The following is a 22,772-nucleotide window of genomic DNA, read 5'->3' as shown; positions in this document are numbered from 1 at the left end:
TCTAGGACTCTTACAGAAAATAATGAGAAAGAAAACAAAGAATATCTCTTCCAATACCTGTATGTTTTGCTCGATTGATACAGAGCGCTATATTAAAATAGCTTGTTAGATTGTTAAACTCTATGGACAAACATCACTGTTTTGTATATTTGATAAGGAAATGTGAAAGATTTCTCAGTTGTCAGATTGCCGGCCTGCTTGTGAGAATGAATTACTGCCCAATCATCGCACAGGAGGAGGGGTTGTGCACATTGGTAATCATGGTTTGTGCCAATTTTATTTTTAGTCTAGCTGTGCCAGAGCTGTGCAGAAACCCTTGGAAGGTCAAGTGCTCAAGGTTAAAATGGGCAAATTAATGATTTTTCAAAACTTACTACCACATAACCTGCTAAACTATAGCAGCTGGTATACAAGCAGAACATAAACCGTGCCGCATAATTTGATAAATGCCAAGCTAATCATATAATATTATTATTTCAAGGTTATTCAGTTGTAAACATCTATCAGGATGTTAAAGGACAGGACTCTTTTGTTTTTCTTTTTCTCTCCACCCTTTTCAAGGCAGGTTGTGCTAACCATAGAAGGAGCAAATAACAAAAGACTTTATGATACACATCATAAAATACAGGACAATATGCGGCAGTGGTTAGAGTTGCCACCTCACAGCCCGGTTTCTATCCTGAGCTCGGGTTACTGATTTTTGTGATGCTTCTGTGAATGTTTTCCCTGTGGGTTTCCTCCAGATTCTCCGGTGTCCTCTCATCTCCCAAAAACATGCTGGTAGGTGGATTGGCTGAGATAAATTGCTCATAGCTGTAAATAAGTGTGTTAATGTGTGTGTACATGGTGCCTTGTAACGGATTGGCATCCCATCCAGGGCATGTCTCTAGGTTAGGCTCTGAATCCACTGTGACCCTAACCACATATTATTAGTAGTATTAGTATTAGTAAGTTCCATTTATATAGTGCCTTTCCAACACTCAAAAACAGGCGTATAGGAAGAAGGGAAAAGTGTTGGGGGAATATGTAAGTTTTAAGTTGACTCAAATTTAAAGAAGGAAGTACAGTCATGTAGGTCCTGGGGAATGGCACTCCAAAGGTTGTGGTCTATGGCACTCAAAGATCTGCCCCTCGTTGATGTCGGTCATGTCTAAGTCACCAACTTTACACCAATAGCTCAGAGAGATAAGGTGGGCTGGATGTACTGCACTGTAAGTGAGAAGTAGGGGTTTGTGTTTGAATTGTTGTGAAATGGGAAAGCAGTGTAAATGTTGGAGTATGGGTGTAATGTGTGCTGAACTTCTGGCATGAGTAAGGAGTGATTTTTTTAATATATTGGACTGGGAATTATAGTAACCTAACCAGGGTTTGTATTGAAAGTAGGCAAGCAGGCAAGTGGCTAGTCAAGTACACATGTACACATTTAGCCACTTGGCAAGTAGTTAAGTGGACAAGTATGCAACTACGCAGTTAACTATGCAAGTAAACACTACTAAACTAAAAACTAAAAAATAAATAAATAATGAACAATATTCATATAACAATATGATATTCATTTGTTGTCCTTACAACAGCCCAAGTAATGTCCACTGCCTGAATTAACAGTTCATGTGATTTCAATTAGAAGACGTTTATTAGCCAATGCTATAAATACACTGTAAAGTGAGAATTGTTAATTGATCCATGATACAATACAGTGCTATAACACTCTCTTAATGACTGGTCAACATTGTCTTAACACAGACCTTTTTAGGCACTAGTGCATCACCTCAGATTCAGACCTCCTACATGTGCTATACATCTGACACCAGGTTTCTTGCATCTCCCCAGAAGTGAGACTTCTATTGTTCTTGAATCAGCGTTTCATCATTTCCATCATGTATACAGCATTCATGCGATATGCAGCCAGCCAGTTATAATGTGAGTGGTAGTAATGGGCTGAACTCAAAGAGTTGTAATATTCTTCCCAGGCTTGGTAACATGCTCTCCAATAGTCCTGTTCATGTCCATTCCCTTCTTCTTGAGAGGATTCATTGTCCTCTTCCTCGTCATCGTCATCGTCCTCCTCCTGTGTTCTTCTCCGTGTCCTCCAGCTCCCTTCCTTTACCTTGGCAGTCTTCCCAGCCCTCTTCTCCTCAGACACAGATCTTGATTTGCAGTGCTGAAGAGCCTGAGTGTGATTGTTAGGATGATGAGTCTTGATTTGAGGTTTGGAAGGACTCGGTCTGAGTTTGATGGGCTGCTTTGCTGTACTGGCTGCGTGCGTTGATGATTTTGCAATGTGCTGCAGTCCACAGTTCAGGTGTGGGGCACTGGACAGAGAGCTGGATGCCGAGGCATCCGTTTTCTGTTCTGTCTCCATCTCAGACTCGCTGTCTAAAGAGGAAGAAAAGCTGCCAGACATGCACCTAGAGGTCACTGGACAAGAGCTTGAACCCACTGACTGCTGAGACTGAGCAATTCCATCCATTAAGACTTGCTCTTCATGTTTACTATAAGATTTAATACAAGCGCCACCTGTCCCAGCACTACTGTCAGCACTGTTTTTATGCTGCCCATCAGCCATGGTGGTTACTTCATCATGTGTTCCATACTGTCTTATGATCTCAACTGATTGTCCAGGGCCATTCGTCATAAAGTTCTCAAAGTCAGCCATGGCCTCAGCGAAGGACACAGGTCTCACTCCTTGGGGTTTAAAAGAGGGCAGGGGAGGGATTTTGGGAAGGGCCTCCTGCATTTCCTTCCTTGTAAGAGCTGGATGAGGCTCTAGATTTTCAGCACTGTGTAAGAGGTCAGGGGTAGTGACAGGTTTTTTACCCTTGTTCCGGTCACTACTGGATTTTTGGGTTCTAGCTGGACTGTGACTCTCAGTCTGCTCTTTAGTTAGAAGTGTGTGCCGAGGCTCTTTGGGGGCTTTGGAGACTCTCTGCTCAGATTTGGGCTGTTTCTTTTCTACACTGGATCCAAGGGAAAGAGCAAGGTCATTTTTTGAAGGAGGCTGGACAATCACGTTCCAATCACACGGCTCTTCCATTAGCCCAGCTGGGATCGGATCTGAGGTACACCACAGAAAAACACAATGAGCAGAGACAACACTGACACACAAGGAGTCATGGATTTGAATAAAACACATTCAAAATGATTTAGACTTTACAGTCTAACACACCTTCCATGAACTGTCCCTAAATACACAATCTAACTAATGCTGCACTCAACTTGCCATGGAAGTGGGAATTCAGATCTCAGAATTATGTCATTTCTGACTTCCATGCACTTGAGCAACAAAGTGGGGGGAAAAAATCATGGATGCCTTCATAAGGGTAAGGGCTAAACTGTGCTTCCTATGAAGCCAACCACTCCTCATTCAATAACACGGGATACCTGCACTATTCTATAAACATGATTTAACAGATACCTGAAATTTGCTCTGATCTACAGGGGAAAGAGGAATGCCAATCATACTCTCATGGAATCTTGTACCCCTGGTCATACATAGCAATGGAATCATCTGGTCAAAACACTCACAAAATTGTGTCATTCAAGCTGAGGTTTTTAAAACAACAGCAAGAAAGCTGCTGTTTTACAACTGGAACAGGAATCCAGTAGAAATTTGGTTATAATTCCAGATTTCCTGAAAAAAAAATCCTGCAGCTGAAGTCCATTTTAGGAATGAAAGTGCCTCTAAATAGGAAGAAGGCAAGGCAAAGACGATTATGTTGTGTGTCAGCAAAGGGACTGACTAAGATTTGAGCACATTTTCTTCGTTTACCTGGTAATGGGCCAAGAGCCACACTGCACTTCTGAGCAATGGCCATCATTTTATTCTCTTCTTCTCCGTGACAACAATATGTTACAGCAACCCCCAGAGTTCCTGAGAAAAGAGGTAAATTTTGTTGTAACAGTGCTTCAAATTAAACTGTGATCTTTGGGCGGTGAACTTTGGAGACAAAAAAGTCCTAGGGAGTTTCCCTTGCAAATCCACACCTTGCAATTACAACTTTCTACCTGAATCGATGTTGAAGGTTATAAATATGTTATTTACATTATATATGTGAAAAGATTTACAGTAAATTAGTACAAAACAAAAAAGTAGAAACTTTGTGCACCTTTTACTACAGCTACAATAACTACTTACCACATCTACAATAAGTGCATTGCAGATTCACCCTTAATTCTTTTTCAGATATATATAAACTTTATATCTAGTTTAACTGTAGGTGAAAACCTCACGGCTCTTAAACAGAACTGTCAGATTCTCATCCTTATAACTCTAATAAGGTTCCCAATGCAAATTTACTGCAATGTACCTGTGATGAGGTTGAGTGAAACTTAGGGAAAATAAGGAAGGAGTCTGATGTCTAACACTAAAACAGGTGTAGAATGTAAAGTACATAAACGGAGTGCAGTGCAGAAGCAGAGACTGACCAAAGCGTCCGGCGCGGCCAATCCTGTGCATGTATGTCTCCCAGTCCTGAGGCACATCCAGATTAATCACCAAATTCACTTTCTCTGCATCTATACCCCGTGACGTCTACAAAAGAAAGAAGGAAACAGGTTCACTTGTTGTCAATGTTAGAGGCAAGTTTGTATGCACACACTGGTATGTCTGATCTCACCAAATCAGTGGAGATAAGAACTCGACACTGGTACTGCTTTAGCTTAGACATCGCCTCCAGCCTCTGCTCCTGACTCAAACTGCCTGCACACACACACACACAAAAACCAAAGTACATTTAAATCTGCCATTTTCATGTAGACAAACTGCTTGAGAACAAACTGCAGTAGACAGCTGAGTGAGAGCCTCACCTGAGATGCAGACTGCAGGCAGGCCTTTGGAGGAGAGTACATCAGCTAAGTGCTGCGCCCTACAGAGGAACAGAGCCACTTCAAATCAGTAGAGTTAAAACGCAAATAAACAGCAGAATAGTTGAAACATATTCTTCCAGCATGTTAATAATGTTTTTTAACTATTGCGTGACAATTTCATGATTTAATCTCAATGTTGTTATATTTTTATTATATATTTTAAATGATTTCTTGTCTCTTAACTTCCATGCTAAATAATCATTATTTGTAGATGTTAAATGAAGCATCATTTCCCCCCACATGTTTGCATAAGGGTTTATTTTATATCAAAGCTCAAATGGCACATGCTTGTCATGAGCATGTTTTACTTAATCAGCATGTATCTGTGAGTAAATATGCATGAGTAAATATGATTGTCTGACAAAGATGATCTTTTAGGAAAGCAGGACAATAATAAAATGAACACCACAAGCCTTGTATGCAGATTGGAGAAGACCAGTGCCTGGTTAAAGGGAACTTTACTGAACAGCTCTAGCAGATTCTGCACTTTCTCCTCAAAGATCTTATGAGGCAGGGCATGAGCATGCACCAGCTTATAGAACTGCTTCAGACCTGCAGGGGAAGGGACAGTGAGAAACACACCCAAGCGTCATGGTTTTCTTTGCTAAATAACATGCGCCCATAAAAAGAAGGCAGAAGGGAGGTATAGCCTCACCGAGGAGTCCAGGATCAGTGGGGTTCAGTCGCACAAACGTCGGCTCTCTCATGTACCTGCACAGATGCTGCGCTAAGGATTCTGGGTAAGTTGCTGAGAGTGCCAGCATCTGTTTATTCACCGGCAGAGAGGAGAAGATCCAGCTGAAACATGAAGATATTGCTGTTGACCCAAAAGCTCATCTAATTTGCACAGCACTCAATTTGATATAATGAAAACATTAAATATGATAAACACACATTAAAGTAAACGCAGCAGAAAGAAGAGGGAAGAGTCTGTGTGTCTCACTTGATCTGCTCCTGGAAGCTGCCCTCCTCCAGCAGTTTATCCGCCTCGTCCAGAACAAACAGACGGATACTTGACGTCAGCAGAGCTCCTATCTCGATCAGCTGCTTTATACGACCTAAAAAGATCAGCTCCATACTCAAAACACTGCTCTACACACAGATAAATCGGCCCTCTACAACTCAGATCTCCGTCCACCATTAGTGTGAAGCACTACAATATCTACACATCTGGATATATAAGACATCAGGTGGGGAAAAAAAGCTAATAAACTTTAATACAAGCTTTTAAAACAAGGGCTAGGTGTTTGCTCCTGGGTTTACAGGGGCTCTGAGGGCTCAGTTCTGCAAAAGTTTCCAAAAGGTTCCCAGTTCAAATCCAATGATTGGGAAAGCCATGGTCAGGCTTTTGGACAAAAACCTTAACCTTTTACTGCTCAGCTACAGTCAGCTCCAGAAAAACGTTTACTAACTTGTTTTTATACAGGAAGGACAGAACTCTAGCCTACAGATTACATTCTGCAAAATGTACGCTGTAAGCTTCATCCGCACAAACCTGGTGATCCGATAGCAATGTGACATTTCTTCAGATGGAGTTTGTCCTGACTCACAGGTCGTCCACCAATAAACACGTGGCACTCCAGCCCCTCCATGGCACTGCCTATCGCCATCACCACCGCATGGATCTGCACAGCAATCTCTCTGGTCGGAGCCAAAACAAGGACCTGTATTTAAAAAAAAAAAAAAAAATTTAAATGTCAGTAAATCCACCTCAAATCACCAGATTTAAAAAAATGTTCCTGACTGACCATCTCAGATTTGCTTCATACTTTCTCAAAATAATCTCCCTATTCACATTAAACAGTGTGCATAATTTAATTTGCAATCATTTCAGAGATATAGAGACATTAAAAAGAGGGTGTGGCCCTGTAAAAGTCATGACTTTTGAACTATTCATGGTAGATGCGTGAAATTTTAAGAAATTGTTGTCTGCTTTAAGATGTCTTTAACTTCTGAAATAGAAGGTCCACAGTTGCATATTTCAAATTTATGGCCTGCTGTAAATTGGGGGGAGGACGGAGTGCTTTGGTCCTCTATATCTCCACACTAAAGCATAACAGAGCTTTCAATCTATTACTCATGTTATAGCTCTCTTTTAGCAACTAGGTGAACATCTGAAAAAACTCAAAATCTGAATTATGAGGTGTTAAAAATGAAAAAAATATATCATTTCATATATATCATTATATGGTACAACGAAGTCTACCATAAGAAGACCATATCACAGAATTATGATTTCACATGGAATGACCCAGTAATGATTTGCTCATTGAAATCAGCAGTTAGAATAAAACCACTCATTCCTAAAATAAGAGAAATAAATAAATAAAATAATCACAGTACCTGAGTGGCAGCATTTTCCAGTAGCAGGGAGTCCAGGGCAATGGTGGAGAACACACAGGTTTTTCCTGTGCCGGATTTAGCCTGAACAATAAGATCTTTAAAAAGAAATCAACAGAAAAGCTGAGTTTAATGCTACACAGTGATGATGGTGAAATCTGAATTTGGTATAACGGTGTAGAAAACAAGCAGAGGTCAGAGACGAGACATAAATTGGAAATAATGACCTAAACATTAGAGATGTACAGGATTATTCGAATATCCGGTTAATCATCTGAGAAACCAGTATTTGAAAACTGAAATCACTGTTCAGGTATTCATTATGCCCTGTACTGACATGAATTTTTTAAAAGTAATTTCAATAGAGGAAATCTTAAATCACCATTGATAAAATTGTATTTATTGGGTTAATTCAGTTTGACATGAACTGAATGGGTTTAATCCAAACTCACTACTGAAAAACAGGTAGCATATAAATAATGCTACTTTAATTATTTATTAGCATAAATAATGTTAATAAAACAATTCTGTCTGAAAGTTAAGCAATAAAAAGGTTGGTTGTATATATAGGTGCATATACATATAAATAAATGGCAATAATATTTATTGTGCTCCTTTAAATAAAGAGCTTAATATCTGAATAGTTCATAAAAATAAATCTGAGGTTTTTTTTTTTTAATTATTTTAATTAATTAATTAATTAATTAATTAAAACAACCTAAAGAAGTCCCTGGCTGCAAAGAGTTTGAGACCCCTTAACTATCTGCTACTGCACGAACACGACCTTTGCACCTACACAGGAAATGCTATTCTTTTTTTATTTATTTATTTTTTTAATGTCCTAGTAAACTGTAGAGTAAGTGAGGCTGCTAGGTTTCCATACCCAGTCCACACCGCCCCAGTGGAATCGCCTTCAGCTGGATTGGTGAAGGTCTCTGGAAGCCGGAAGCTGCCAAACCCTCCAGAACCGGTTTAGAAAGCAGTAAGGAGCTGAACTCCACTCCAGCTGAAGACAGAACATCATCTGTCCGCTTTCTAACATCAATCTCATGAGCAGCTTTCTTCAGACACGCCGCCATACTTGTCGCTTCCTGTGTTGCCGTGCGCCTTGTTTCACTTGTTCGTGGGTGAATATATTGTTCCTATTAGTGCCCTCTAGTGGACCAGAGAGGAAGTTCGCATGCAATACATATTCATGTCCAGAAGATGGCGCCAGACACAAGCGTTTTGTATACACATTCACGCCCAGTACATACTATATTTTACCCAAGAACTTATCCATAAGCCATCTGTTCAGTGAAAATTATGTTTGTTTGTTTGTTTGTTTTAAAACTAGAGATACTAGAGATACTAGGCATCAGCTCTGACAAAGCTGCCCAACAAGCTGCTAATGATATTACTATATCTTTTAAATATTTTCGCAATTTTTTTCAGCTCAGTCCAAAATATCATGATAATGTCTTCGGCCATGTGAGCAGATTCCCAGCTCAGAACGAGCAGATCCCAGAACATTCTTGGAATGTTTGTCTTTGGTTCCTGAACGTTCTGAGAGCAGATCTTTTTTTAGCTCCAGTTGCTTAGTAGGAAACTTTTCTTTACAGAAATATAAACGTTATGCAAACTTGTTAGTATACTGATACAAAACTGGTTATGTTTTTATCTGATAATACAGGACAGGTACAGGCTGCTGGCGAAACCTCCTGAAAAAGAAGTTAGGTTATAGTTGCAAAAATAATACCTATTTTGGCAAACTTCCTGTTATAAGATCATAAAAGATCATTATGGGAATGTTCCTGTAATGTTAGTTTGCAGTTACAAAAAAATAGTAGGAGCGAACTTTGGTGAACTGGTCAGAGAACATAAGAGAACTTTGTGTTTTAAAGTTCAGAGCTGACTTTGTTTACCACAACTGAAACTGAAACAACTGAAATTCCCAGAATGTTATGAAATGGTTAAAAAAAAAACAAAAAAAAAAAACAATCAAATGCTAACGTTATGAGAACATTCTGTTCATTATGTAAAATTATGCTAAATGAATCTTCTCAGTGTAATTTCACTCGGAGGTGAAGATGATAGACGCTAGTCATGAGCTCAGAATACACAGTAGCCTACTTGTGCACAATGATTACCTAATGACGTATCAGACTCCGCCCATGCATCAAACCACGCCCACTAATTATCATATAAGCTATGAGGCAAATAGAATGAGATACAGTTGGAAAAATAAGAAATGTAGCCTAATACCGTATGTCGAAATAAAACTAACTAATTAGTACATTGTTTTCGGAGGATTGGGGGACTCTATTTATTTTGAGTTTGAATTGTCGTTATTAATATTCCATCCCTTAGCTGCCTAAACGCTGACGCAAAGTCAGGTAAAAAAAAAAAAAAAAAAAAAAAAAAATCATAAATATGAGGAAGAAGTCACTGGATAGTGTTTTCTCAAGATTGTGATCCAATCAGAGCAGGATGTCAGAGGTGCATTCAGTGTGTAAGCGCCTACAGGAACAATAGGGACAGTTCCATTCTTATGGATGAACCCCTGCTTGAAGTGTCCATTGATCATCTATTGAGTAGATTAGTGGCTGTAAGCTCGTTTTGTTTTGTACTCAGAGAGCCGTTAGTTAAACCCCGCTGTTAGTTAGGTGTGTCCTGGAGACTGGAGTTTCCCACAGGCGCGCGCTGCGCTGCAGTCTCTCTGACCTGAGACTTCATTCACCACCGGCTTCAGTGGAGGAGTGTTGGAGACATGGCAGCTGATGTAGCACACAGTGCTGTGAGAGATCTGCAGAATTAAAGCGCACTGTGTGTGTGTGTGTGTGTGTGTGTGCTGAAGTGGGTGCGCGTGGAGTAAAGATCCTGAGCTCGTGCTTTCACTTCACAGGCGCACATCAACGCAGAGGCTTTCATTGCTACAGCTGGACTTCACGCTTTCTAAATAGGACAGTGTGTGTAAGTTTAATACACACTTTAATAAATATTAGATAGCGCGTTTGCGTGATGGAGCGCGTGCCAGAGCGCAAAGATGTGGACAAGTGTCTGAAACGTTTAAAGCAGGAACTGGTAAGTATTCTATCTATCTATCTATCTATCTATCTATCAGTATTCACTTTGCTCAGTTTTTAAGAGTCCACCTTTTGTAGACTATTGGACATGTGAATTAGGTTATTTATTTATTTAATTATTCATTCATTCATTCATTCATTCATTTAACCTGAGGGACTGTACTCTGAAAAGTGGCTACTGCTTAGATCTGAGGCTGAGCCCAAATCATCTCCTGCTCCCTGTATGGCCTGAGTGTCCTACACACTGCATGGTATGAAGTCATGGCGTGAACGCGCTTTGTTAGTGCACTGTGTCAGACCTGAGAGCCAGGGACAGTCTGTCGCGAGACGAGCGCGTGGGCTGGAACCGGTGATTTGAAATAAGCGAAGCTGATTGGCTTATTGGTATACCATCCTTCTGCTGATTGGCTTGTTCTGCCTCTCGTGCATCCCAGGTCGATATGAGTTACACCAGTTTGATGCAACTCTTTCCAGTGTACCTTATTGCTGTTTTCTTTTATAAAATGTATTATTTGTTATTGCAAAAATGTAATGAAGTAGTTCTAAATAGTGTTAAATATCCCAAAAAGCTCAGCCACATGATATAGTTAGTGAAGAAATGATAATTCTGTTCATTGTCATTTTTTTTTCATGGTAAATGAGAAAAGTCAAGTAAGCTTATGCAATCTGAGTTGTTAAAGGTATGAGGATTTCATTATGGGGGAGCAGTGGTTCATCATGCAAGCTTGGAGAATTGAGTGAAACAAAGGCTGGCTTTGTGGTCCAGAGCTTCCCTAAACAGAGTTAGTCTTAAAGCCCTGATATGTCTGCCTCTACCAGGCGCCAGTTTAAAAAGCCTTTAGGATATCAACAATGCAAGAATGCAGTGCTGAGCAGTGCATACACAAAGAAATGACGCAGTACTAGAGTTTAGCTGTTTGGGAGTTTTATGTTGAAGTCAGCTATCCAATTAGACTGTCAAATCATTTTTACAAAGAAAATTCAGCACAGCGGGTAGTGTTCCCCTTTCACAGATTCAGGGTCCCCGGTTCAATCCTGAGCTTGGGTTACTGAAACCCTGTGTATGCATGGGTTTCATCCAGGTTCACCGGTTTCCTCCCACCTTCTGGTGGGTGGATTAGCTACACAAAATTGCTCCTGGGTGTGAATGTGTGTGTGCATGGTGCCCTGTGGACTGCCATCCCATCCAGGGTGTATTCCCGGGATAGGCTCTGGATCCACTGCAAAGATGAATGAATGAATTATGTTCAGAATGTTATGAGATTTACCAATATGGCTTGGTTTAGTACAGACTACACCAATGTGTCTATGTTCAGTATGTACTGGAATTTGCCAGTGTGTCTATGTTCAGTATGTACTGGAATTTGCGAATATATTGATGATCAGTGTGTACTGGAATTTGCCAGTATATTTATGATCAGTATGTACTGGATTTCGCCAGTATGTATATGTCCAGTATGTACTGGATTTAGCCAGTATATTTATAATCAGTAAATATTGGAATTCGCCAATATGTCTATGATCAGTATGTACTGGAATTCAGTGATATATGTTCTGTATGTACTGGAATACACCAATATGTCTATGTTCAGTGTGTACTGGAATATACCGTTACTGCTACAATCAGTATTTACTGGAATCTGCCATTACAGCAATGACCAGTATGTACAATGGTTTATTATATTCAGCATGAATTGTCATTTACGAAGTGAAAGTTCCCTGTTATTTTGGATGGCTTTCCTCAAGTGATAATAACTGCTAATGACAGCTCTAAACACTAGCCATTGGACTAAGCCATTGATGTGCCAGGCACTGCATTATAGAATTCATATATTGGTGTATAATTACACCAAAACTAATACTGTAGACAGCAGTATAAATAGTATGTTAGTGAAAAGCAAATTTCTGTAATTTACTAATGATTAAGCCATGTCAGTTCCTTTAGAAAGTTCCTCAGTACAGGCTGTCATTACCAAGGCTTTTTATCTGTACTCCCTTTTGCCTGCAGGGCTGATGAGTGTGTCTTAACTCAGTCTGCGACCTCTGAACAGCTCCAAGTTTGAAGCCAAGTAGAAGAAGGAGATGTCAGATGCATGAGTAGAGATTTCAAACCAGTTAAAACAGCATTTAGATGTTCACACAATTTTTGATTACACAATACAATCTATAAAGTTGCAATGAATTTTGTGTACATACACACAACATTTTTAGAATGTGTGATTCTTGACATGCTAAAATTTTCTCTCCCTCTCTCCCATGCAAAGGAAAAACCTTAAACTTCAGCTTAAAAAGGTGCTGATTGTGAATATAACATGGCATTCACACTTAAACAGTCAGGGCATTGAGTATACTACCATCCACTTTTTACTAGCACTTTTATTCAGTATTCCTGCACCTTGTGAATGAATACCTCCTTTTCATTCCTCTGTTTATAAGTGAAGTAATTGCACTTATCCTTCCCAGAGGTGCAATAAAGATCATTAAGAAGCGATCAGTACGTTTGCTGATTTATCAACCCATTGAGGGGCTTTGTGATGATAAACATGCTGTCTTGATGGTCTGTGCATTCACTGTTCATGTCACATGCAGTTATTGACAAATGAGAAAAGGAGATATGCTCCCACAGTGTGTTCGTGTGTGTGCGTGCATGGTGCTGACTAGCAGATCTGAGATTGCCTTAGGGATGTTACTAACACCCACATCCGTCATGAGTGAGTTGTTACGGTGACGTAAGCCAAATCCTCCAATGTGTCTGGGCTCATCCTGAAGGAGAGCACAGGAAGCCAGGGTGATGAGATAGCAGCAGTTACAGAAAACCAAGACAGACATAAATGGACTTTAATCAAATTTCCACAGTGCCGCAGTCAGATGATCTGTTCTTTTACAACATTCATACTGCTCCTGATTAAAGATATTCTTAATCAGCAGCAGTATGAATATTGTACTGGCCCTTTAAAGATTTTTTCATTCAGTCTGAATGATGTCTCTGTGCACTTTTGACATTTCCGCACAAAGAAGTCTTTCTCCACATCACTTTTCTCCACATCACAGACGTTATTGATATCTAAATGATTATGAGGTCATAGCGTTAGTCGACACTGACAACAGACCCTCTTCTTGTATGACTTCAGAGTCAGTTTCCCCACATGACCTCTAAAAGCACTTTACAACATGCCCACATTTATATTTAATGAGCTGCTCAAAATAAAGCAAGGCTTCTCACAGGCTTTAAGAAATACATGTGAAAGCTAGTTACTGAAAATGAGCACATCTCAATCCTGTCATTTAAACCCATCAGTGACTTTCTCTACTAGAGACATTTTTCTCTAAATATTCTAAAACATGCAAAACTAATTTAATAATAAGATTATTGTCTACTACCTGATCATTGTGGAGAAGTTGTTTAAATAAGGAAAATATTCAAATAGCTAAGGATAGCCTTTATTCTTTTAAGCTGGATAATATAACATTGTGTACACAGAAGTATATAAACCACTGAAGGGAACCCAGACTGCTTTACTGTAGAGTGCTTTGTGTATGTGTGTGTGTGGCACGTCTAAACCGGTAGAAGGTATTTGATCTTCATAAATCCCCAGTCACATGAATGTGATCATAATCCGCAGCTCTGACAAGTGTGTGATGCATAGATCAGGCAAATAATGAGCAGTTCTCTCTTTCCCACACACAGACATATTCACATCTTCAGTTAATCTTTCTATTACTCAATCACAATTCAATCACTTAAATGCTTTTAAGATATGTGCTTAATTGAAGACCTGTGATGAAGGTCTCCATGGATACATGCACAAACACACACACACACACACACACACAATGACAAATGCACTTCTTCTTACATAAGTCCACTGATTATGAGTAATTTACTGTGAGACATGTCTCAGCCATAAGAGTAGTCATGTTTGATTCATACAGCAATTTCTTCTTTAAAACTACAGCCCCCACTGTGCCTTCTCGTTTATGCTTGTGCAAAAAAAATCAATGTGACGCATGAATTGGACAGTCACCTGATTGGCTAACAGACAGATACACACTAGAAAGAAAGAGAAGGAGAGAAAGGGAGAAGAAGAGAGGCATAAAGGAGAGAGAGCTTACTGGAGTATGGTAAGGTGATAGTGCTTATTTTTGAACTAATGGGTTGCATAACTATGGCAAAGCACAGAGATATTCCTGAAATCATGTTTATAGATTAGGATAACTTAATTTTAGTGTTGCGTATAAGCTCTTTGATATAATTATTCTGTTGTTGCATCTTGAAATGTGAATAGCTTTCTGTGCTAGCTGACAACTATTAGAAAAGCACATTGTTTTTTTTTTTTTTTTTTTAATAAATACTTTGTCATGTTAAACTTTGTAAGCTTTTTAAGTAGGTGTATTCATTCAGATGATGACATAGTATTAAGAATCTCTTAAAAGAATTGTGCATTTTTGCCCTCTAACTGAGGTTACTGTATCAGGAGTGCAGAAGCTGATAACAGCTATTGATCTGTAATCCAAGAGATGCAGAGACCTTTTACAGGCAGCACTGTTAATGTATATATGTACATTAAAGAAGGTACATGGCTCAATTAATCTGAAGCAAAGTGCTGCAATAAAGGTTTTGTGTTAAAACTATTGCATTGTGGCTACTAGCTTAAGATTATCCATGACTGAACACACACACATACACAATTTGATGCTGTTATGGTGAAGGGACTTTGAGTCTCACCTTGATCACTAGCCATGAGGAGATACAGTTACAGAATAACAGGTGTGTGAGAGACATAGAAGAAGGAACACTACTAAAAATATGAAAGATGAATACAGAATAGAAGGAGATTGATACAAAAGGCTGATAGGTGACAGGTGTGAAACACAGCTTTGCTACTTTTTTTCCAGGTGTTATTTTGCCCTTATTCTTGGCATGACATTACAAGTAGGTAAGAGTGATGCCAGTTCAAACCAAAAGGCGGGACTCAGCTCTTTTGTTCTCTTCCTATATCAGATCCCTGAGGGGAAATCTGAGACTGTGGAATGTTAGATCACCACCAACCACAGAATTCAGCTTGTGTATTCAGACATATTAGGTGCTACATTTTATGTCCAATGATGTCAAATGATGTCATTTTTTTAGGTCTTTAATGACACAAACTTAGATGTTGGTTCCCCTTTGAACATGATCTCTGATGAAAACCTGATGGTTACTGTATATTAAAGCGTCTTTCTCTTTCAGATCTCCATGCGGGAGGCAGGCGATGGTCTCCAGACTCAGATGAACTCTATGATGGGAGCTTTGCAGGAGCTGAAACTCCTTAAAGTGCAGACTGCTCTGGAACAACTTCAGCTCTCCTGCAAAACCAGTCAGCTTTATCAACACTCTCCTCACAGACCTATGACCTCAGATACAGCACTCACACATCATCTGGATCATATCTCAAGAGGAAGCAGACAAAACGATACACAGATTTCAGAACAGCCAAAAAACCATACCTTTACAAGAGAATCAAGTCTGTCTGACCTAGAAATGGAACCCTCTACATTCCTCACCAGCTCCCCATTTGAGAAACATAGTCTGGTACCACACCAGGTACCTAGAAGGCAGGAACCTAGAGGAACAAATCATAGAGGAAGTCTGTGCAACTCTGCTTCCTTCTCCAGCTCTGAAGATGACAGCTTTTCCTCCTGTGATTCTCGAGACAGCGTCCTTTTATGCAACACTGCAAGCCGTTCAACCTCAAGATCTCCTTTTGAGGAGCATCAACCTTCATTCTACTCAGCCACGATGACTGAGGTCCAAGGACTAATGGACACACTTTCACGGGAAGGGCCCTCAATCGACAGTGATTTTTCTCAATTTGACACAGAAGACTCCAGCGACTGGACGTCCTCTCTGATGAGTCAAAGCCGAAACAGGCAGCCATTAGTGTTAGGAGACAATGTCTTTGCTGATTTAGTTGGTAACTGGCTTGACCTGCCCGAACTGGAGAGCCGAATATCTGGTGAGGCAGAGAGCACAGGAAGGATTGCTGAAGCATCTCAGCATCCACTGCGACTCAGCTGCTCTCAGGAGTTCTGTAGACGACTCTCTCTAACCACCAGCATCTTCAAAAAGGTGTTGCGCAGCATTCGACCTGACCGGGAGAAACTTCCCAAGGAGAGACCAGGATGGTTACACCTAGAGGACGAGGAGGAAACCCTCTTTAAAAGAGCCAAGAAGAAGAATAAAGGGTCCAAACCTAAAGATAGTGCCTACAGACCCTTCTGGACAAGAGCTGGTGGATTGAGAGGGAAAAGCAAACCAAAACCAGAAAATACAGAGACCAAAAGTTCAAAAGGGCCAATATTTGATTATAGCTCTGCAGTCTGGGTTTAAGAGCTATTCATATAAACACTGATCATCACAGGGTCAAAAACAGAGGACTTATTTAACAACAAATAAGTATGGAATTACAGCAAGTTAGAAGAACTAACTTTAAGACAATTCTCAGGACCTATTCTAAATTTAGAAGCCAATAATGAACACAAGCCCAGTGTGTAACAGAGAGGGGTCTGTTTAACTCTCTTTCTGTCTTGCCATCAACGTTGTGGTTCTGAAGTTAAAGGTACCCATTTGTTTTCAGAAAACAACAGATTCCCAAGGCTCAAGCTCAAGCATGTAATTACCATTACTGTGCATTCCTTTAACATAGAATCATCCATATACACCATACACCATGTCTGAGAAAGAATAATGTATACAATGCTCTCAAACTAGTATATAATTGCAAAAATTGAGCTCATCAAGACTTTTTGTATTAAGGTAATTTGGGGGAAAAACAAACTGTCTTTTCCTGATGAGTCAAATTAACTAGTGTCAATCTGTTTATTGATTGTCTGCCTGTTTAGACTACCTTTAAGGTGCAAGTGTCCAGCTGTCAGTCAAACTCATGTGCTGAATACCCAAAAAATAAGTGTCTATATACTTCTCATGTAAGAAACCAAAAATGTTCACCTACAGAACTGTAACAATACAATAAATTATGAAATGTTTGTAACATATGAACATGTTGATGTTCTGCAAATGCTCATCCACTAATGTTACCCATACTGTATGTTCTTGTTTTCTTAGAAACTCATGTATGGCAAACATAATTCCTATATGAGCACATTTTACCCAGTTAACATGCACAATTATTGGAACACAGCACACTTATGATTAACTGATGAATTGAAATAAGGTTATATATCAGGTCAAATATTCACTCAGAACTAAGGAACGTTTGAAATCCATTCACTTTTTGTGACTGTCCAAGCTTTAATATGTACATGGAAGAGCTTACCATAAACCTTAAGTGTTTTTTTTTTTTTTTTTTTGCTCTAATTATTTGCTATAATGGCCAAAGAGCTTCTTTTTGACAAATCAATTCATGTTACTATTGAGAAACTAATCACTTCATTAAAAGTGTTCTATGCAAATTATGTTGTGTGAAATATTTTTTGAATACAAATTAAAGTTGCCTGATTTATACTTATACTAAATAAACTAGATTTCAATCTGTGATTATACAATATGCTGCAGTTTGTTGTCAAGCATCAGCTCTGTAATGCCATTCATCCGATCATACAGTAAGAACTGTAGTACCTGAAAGACACTTCCCCTTTTTTTTTAAAGCAAGTTAACTTCTTTATGCTTAACATCTGCCCAAACATCCTGTGTAGTAAATCTTAATTCAAAGAAGACTATGAATTTCACCCCCCTCCAAGCCCGGAGGCTATCGGCTTAAAACTGACAGGTCAGGCTTTCTCCCAGAAGCCATGTCAGCATGAGCACTCACATTTCCTAGATTAGAACCAAGAGACCAATCAGACTTTACTGTAATCCAGCTCCATTAACTAAATGCACAGGCAGAGCTATTTCATCTATAAACCAGTTAACATTGTACGTGAAAACGGGCTAGTGATCTTTCCAAAGGCTGGGTCCATCAAATAATCAGTGTGTGCCAAAAATTACACAAAGCAATCTCAGAAAGCTGATCCATGTCTAACATGATCAGTTATCAAAACCTATGATCAGATATCAAGAGATAGGGATGGACACCTAAAATAAAGTAGCCAGCCCACTGTTCAAGTAAAAACACCAATGTGCTGCCAAGCCCATGTTTTGGTTGCCCAGAAACCTAACTGACTAATTTAAACAGTGATACCTTAAATGTAATAACATACGGCGAGCTAGTTAGCTAGTTAAATAATTAACTATTAATTAGCACATTAATACAGAGTAACTTACGTTTTTAACTGTGAAGAGATTTTGTGTTGCGTTAGTGAGAAAAAATTATATAACAGCTTTGCTCTGGACTTTATTTGGCTCGGTTTCATGAGTATTTCCAGATGCTGCATGCTCCTGATTCTGAAAGGCTCATCCCTCATCCTTACATGCAAATTAATCTGCCTAGTACAAATCATTCCACTGAAAGCTGATGTGTATGGTGCAGCATAAGCTATAAGTAGCATAAGCTATATTTACAGCAAGCGCATCATATTGGTGTGCAGCTCATTAAGTTTAATCATAGCCTACATATAAAAGGAAAACTTTAGTGTTTTTTTCTTTTTCTGGTTGTTGAAGCTGCTTGTCTGCTGGGCAACTACAGCTTAAAAACTAATAGTCAGGACATGGAATCGGCTTGTCTCAGACACCTAGACAGGTGTTATATTAATCAAGCAAACCATCTTATCCTACAGAAGCACAACTAGAAACGCAACTAGTTTTGAACTCGGTAAGCAGCAAAGTAAAAAATCCTCTCCTTACTAGCTTCAAATCTCTGAATCATGTACCGTGAGAGAGGCACAGATGTAGATTCCAGCTCCAGATGCAGACACACAGCAGCATCAGTCATACACGATGATCAATGCAGTGACTATTAATGTAGGACTCTAATAACAGGGTGCAAACTCACGCACACTCACATGCACACACACCTCAAAAGCAAAACCAGCCCGCAGGATAAACAGGTGTGGGTTTTTGGAGAGGTCATATAGATTCAGTTACCTTTGGGCAGAAATCTGTTCTGATTCTATTCTGTGTGTGTGAGCACATTAGAAGTCATACGTCATACCTCTACAGCTGTTCACGAAACCATTTACACACACACACACACACACACACACACACACACACCCCTTTCCCCCAAGAACATCGTATTGTTATGTCCTTGTCTGTTCACCTACTCAACCTCCACAGCTGTTGGCACATCCCTCTCACGCAATCTTGTGAAATCACACACACTTACATGGTGTGTAACAAGGCTAACCTTGATCTGTTGCTGAAAAGCCAGGCTAGATTTCTGGGTTTAGGATACTCAGATCAGATGAAAGGTTTTTTTTATTCAGTTTACCATAACAATTTTTCAATTTTGCAAAAAGAAAATTACATATAATCAGTATAATGCATTTGATTTTCATTTGACTTACATCCATAGTTATAGTATGTGCATTTGAAAATTCTAATTCTTTATAAATCACCAGACACACAACATTTACCAAGAAAACGCTTCAAATACACTCACGGTCCACTTTATTAGGAACACCTATACAACTGCACATTTATGCAGTTATCTAATCAGCCAATCGTGTGTTAGCAGCGCAATGCAAAAAATCATGCAGATACAGGTCAAGAGCTTCAGTTAATGTTCATATCAAACATCAGAATAAGGAAAAAGTGTAATCTTAGTGACTATAACTCATGGAATTGTTGCTGGTACCAGACGGGCTGGTTTGAGTATTTTAGAACCTGTTGATCTCCTGGGATTTTCACACACAACAGTCTCTAGAGTTCAGACAGAATGGTGGGAAATGCATTGTTGGTAAGAGAGAGCAGAGGAGAATGACCAGAGTGGGCTGAGCTGACAGGAATTCTGTAGTAACTCAAATAAGCACTCAACCATGGTGAGCAGAAAAGCATCTCAGAATGCATCAAACCTTGAGGTGGATGAGCTACAACAGTTCATCAAAAACAAGAAAAAGCCCAGGTGATCTTCAACTATCTTCAGCTGTCCAGTTTCATCTGTCCAATGCGGTCTTCTGCTGTTATAGCCCATCCACCTCAAGGTTCGATGTTTTGTGCATGCTGAAATGGTTTTCTGCTCACCACGTTTGTAAAAGTGATTATTTGAGTTACTCCATCCTTCCTGGCAGCTTGTATCAATCTGGCCATTTTCCTCTGCTCTCTCTTATCAACAAGGCATTTCCACCCACAGAACTGTCACTCACTCAGTGATTTTTGTTTTTGTTGAATGCAGCCTATATTAAAACCCAGTCTTCAATGAGGCCACTCTGTTATAAAGGACATATTGTATGTGTGAAATACGTTAATGATGGGCTACAATGTAAACTGTGTAGTCAGCTGTTTGTTTATGTTGTGTTCTGGGTGTGGGATGCGAAGGTGTAAACACATCTACCATGTCTGTTTTTCACATAATTGCCAAATTGTTTTCTACACACACCACGCACCACACACCACACTTCAATTACAGAATTAAAATTGCTGTTATTACACACTGGCCAGGGATTCTGCAAAGTCAAGGTTCCTCGAGCATCCTCAACCTCACAAATGTTCACTTTTAGTGTTGGTGTCATTTCAGTGGAACACTGTTTCACTGGCTGATTCTTCATCATACAAAATCAGGCCTGTGCATTCAAAGAACAGAAACTTGGTCACTTTCTCCAGGTCGATCTGGCAAGATGGAGTAGAGGACACTGAAGTCTGATGGCAGATCAGCACTACACTGAGCTGAGGGGAATACACAGACCAGGGATCACAACCAATCATATATGTAATAAAAAAAACTACATTGGGGCATGCTGTTATACGCACACTTATCAGTAAGGTGTTGTGAAGTTGATTCTTACTAATTTCCAATACCAGCACATCCCAAAGTGTTTAATTAAGCAATATCATACAAGCAATAGCATTGAATATCAGCTATTGCTAGAATTGGAATTTTATGTAGCAAACGCAGACAAGCGGAGTGATACAAATCGTGAAATGCCCCAGTGCTGCTGTACCAAATTTCAGCCCTCTTGGATTGCTGATTGTCCAATCAAATTAGTGGACCAGAACTAACTGTTCCATCAACTTTTAATTTATTAATAAACAGCATGTCATCCTTGGAATATCTGCAAAACAGTTAGTTCCTTTCATTACTTAAATTATAGGAGCTACACAGTTGTTCCCTCCCCCAGCATCTTTTTTCATCTCTCTAAGTTAACAAGACAAAAAAAAAAAAAAATTTAGCTGGTCATGTTACCAAAAAATGGAAAGCACAAAGTCTTAATTCCGGAAGACTTATTTCCCATAGCGTTACAAGCACGGACACTGGAAACCTCTTCCAAAAATGTTAAATATACTTCTCCATATAAAAAACCCTCACCATGTCAACAATTAGATATTGTTATTTGTTAAATAATAGCACATTTTGCAATCAGGTTATTATTAGGCTTAGATTCTGCAAATTAATATAAACCTGTGATTTGCTACAGTGATGTTTTCCCTCTATACCTCCTCAGCACTTAAATTACAGAACACAATCCTCAACATTTACACCTCAAATGCATAAGATGAACTGGTTACATAATCGATTTTGCTCTACTTCAAAGAACCCTCAGTAGTTTAGAATAGTCATCATGAAAAGTTCATTTCTAATTCTTGCTCAGGAGCTTTCTGTTGGTTTAACGAGCTAGTCACACTTAATTCATCAATGTCCAGTTAATAATACATATGAAGATTAAGAAAGCACGGCAGTGAGAATCCTGGCAGGGAAACTCCGAGCTCAGTGCTAGTGACAAGGTTCCGAGTTCACATCTGTTGCTGACTTAATCCCTTTAAACAAAAGAATTTGGAAAATGAAAAAACTGTGAGTACATGTGCTCTCAGTAACCAACTTACACATCCAAAAAAAGTTTTGCATAGCAAGAGTTAACAGCCTATGAAAGTACACATGGTCATTTTGACTAATAAAGCAGTGAATGAACCTCGAGAGATCCATGAAACATAATTACAGGAGGAAAAAATACTTGGAATTGAGAGATTAATAGCCCAGACGACGAATAGGGCAATCACTAATGTAACGAAGGCTCAAAATGCTGACAGAAGGCCTATTCATCAAAGAGAGTGCTCTTCAAACATCACAATCTTAAAGCAAATCACTAGCAGCACAACTGCAATATCTTCAAACACATCAGATTTGGTGTTTATACTGTCACAGGATGAGCAAGGTCAGTGATTTGCTTCCCTCTAGCGGACATAAAAACAATAACAGCCAGCCCAAAGCAATCCATAGGTAATGCACGGCTTTTCATAATCAAAATTTAAGCACTGCTGAGAAATGTTTTATAAGACAAATAAAGCTATGACAATGAACCTAGTAAATCTGTGTTACTGTCTTGAGTTTTTTTTAATTGTACTTCATACGATAACAGAACATTTTATGGTGGGATCTACAAACCTAAAATGTATACACTCAATATGGA

At 39.2% G+C, this 22,772-nt stretch overlaps 2 protein-coding genes across 3 annotated transcripts; one reads left to right on the top strand and one right to left on the bottom strand.

Annotated features, from left to right (window-relative positions):
- Window positions 1-1,614: 1,614 nt before the first annotated feature.
- ddx20 (DEAD (Asp-Glu-Ala-Asp) box polypeptide 20) lies at window positions 1,615-8,340 on the bottom strand. The gene is made up of 11 exons (XM_026914347.3): window positions 8,090-8,340; window positions 7,210-7,304; window positions 6,362-6,530; window positions 5,810-5,924; window positions 5,522-5,664; window positions 5,280-5,418; window positions 4,807-4,865; window positions 4,617-4,699; window positions 4,426-4,531; window positions 3,770-3,871; window positions 1,615-3,054 (listed from the first exon to the last, which is right to left on the bottom strand). Exons 1-11 carry the CDS (start codon window positions 8,283-8,285, stop codon window positions 1,856-1,858), a joined length of 2,406 nt encoding a protein of 801 aa, XP_026770148.3. The 5' UTR covers window positions 8,286-8,340; the 3' UTR covers window positions 1,615-1,855.
- A 1,114-nt stretch (window positions 8,341-9,454) lies between these two features.
- Window positions 9,455-17,808, top strand: inka2 (inka box actin regulator 2). 2 transcript variants are annotated; one of them, XM_026925326.3, is made up of 2 exons: window positions 9,455-10,269; window positions 15,502-17,808. In XM_026925326.3, exons 1-2 carry the CDS (start codon window positions 10,207-10,209, stop codon window positions 16,639-16,641), a joined length of 1,203 nt encoding a protein of 400 aa, XP_026781127.3. In that variant the 5' UTR covers window positions 9,455-10,206; the 3' UTR covers window positions 16,642-17,808. The 2 variants fall into 2 exon arrangements, with proteins under 2 accessions (XP_026781127.3, XP_026781137.3); XM_026925336.3 differs by lacking the exon at window positions 9,455-10,269 and adding an exon at window positions 11,830-14,393.
- The last annotated feature ends 4,964 nt before the right edge of the window (window positions 17,809-22,772 follow it).

The sequence above is a fragment of the Pangasianodon hypophthalmus genome, chromosome 8, assembly GCF_027358585.1.
Source record: "Pangasianodon hypophthalmus isolate fPanHyp1 chromosome 8, fPanHyp1.pri, whole genome shotgun sequence".
NCBI lineage: Eukaryota > Metazoa > Chordata > Actinopteri > Siluriformes > Pangasiidae > Pangasianodon > Pangasianodon hypophthalmus.
Note: the sequence above shows the minus strand (reverse complement) of the source record. Positions and strands in the feature narration are given on the sequence as shown.

Coding starts and splice junctions, on each gene's coding strand:
- inka2 (XM_026925326.3), top strand. CDS start 10,207: ATGGAGCGCGTGCCAGAGCGCAAAGATGTGGACAAGTGTCTGAAACGT. Junction 10,270..15,501: donor AACGTTTAAAGCAGGAACTG/GTAAGTATTCTA, acceptor TTTCTCTTTCAG/ATCTCCATGCGGGAGGCAGG.
- ddx20 (XM_026914347.3), bottom strand. CDS start 8,285: ATGGCGGCGTGTCTGAAGAAAGCTGCTCATGAGATTGATGTTAGAAAG. Junction 6,531..7,209: donor TGGAAAATGCTGCCACTCAG/GTACTGTGATTA, acceptor TTTTAAATACAG/GTCCTTGTTTTGGCTCCGAC. Junction 5,925..6,361: donor CATTGCTATCGGATCACCAG/GTTTGTGCGGAT, acceptor TGATCTTTTTAG/GTCGTATAAAGCAGCTGATC.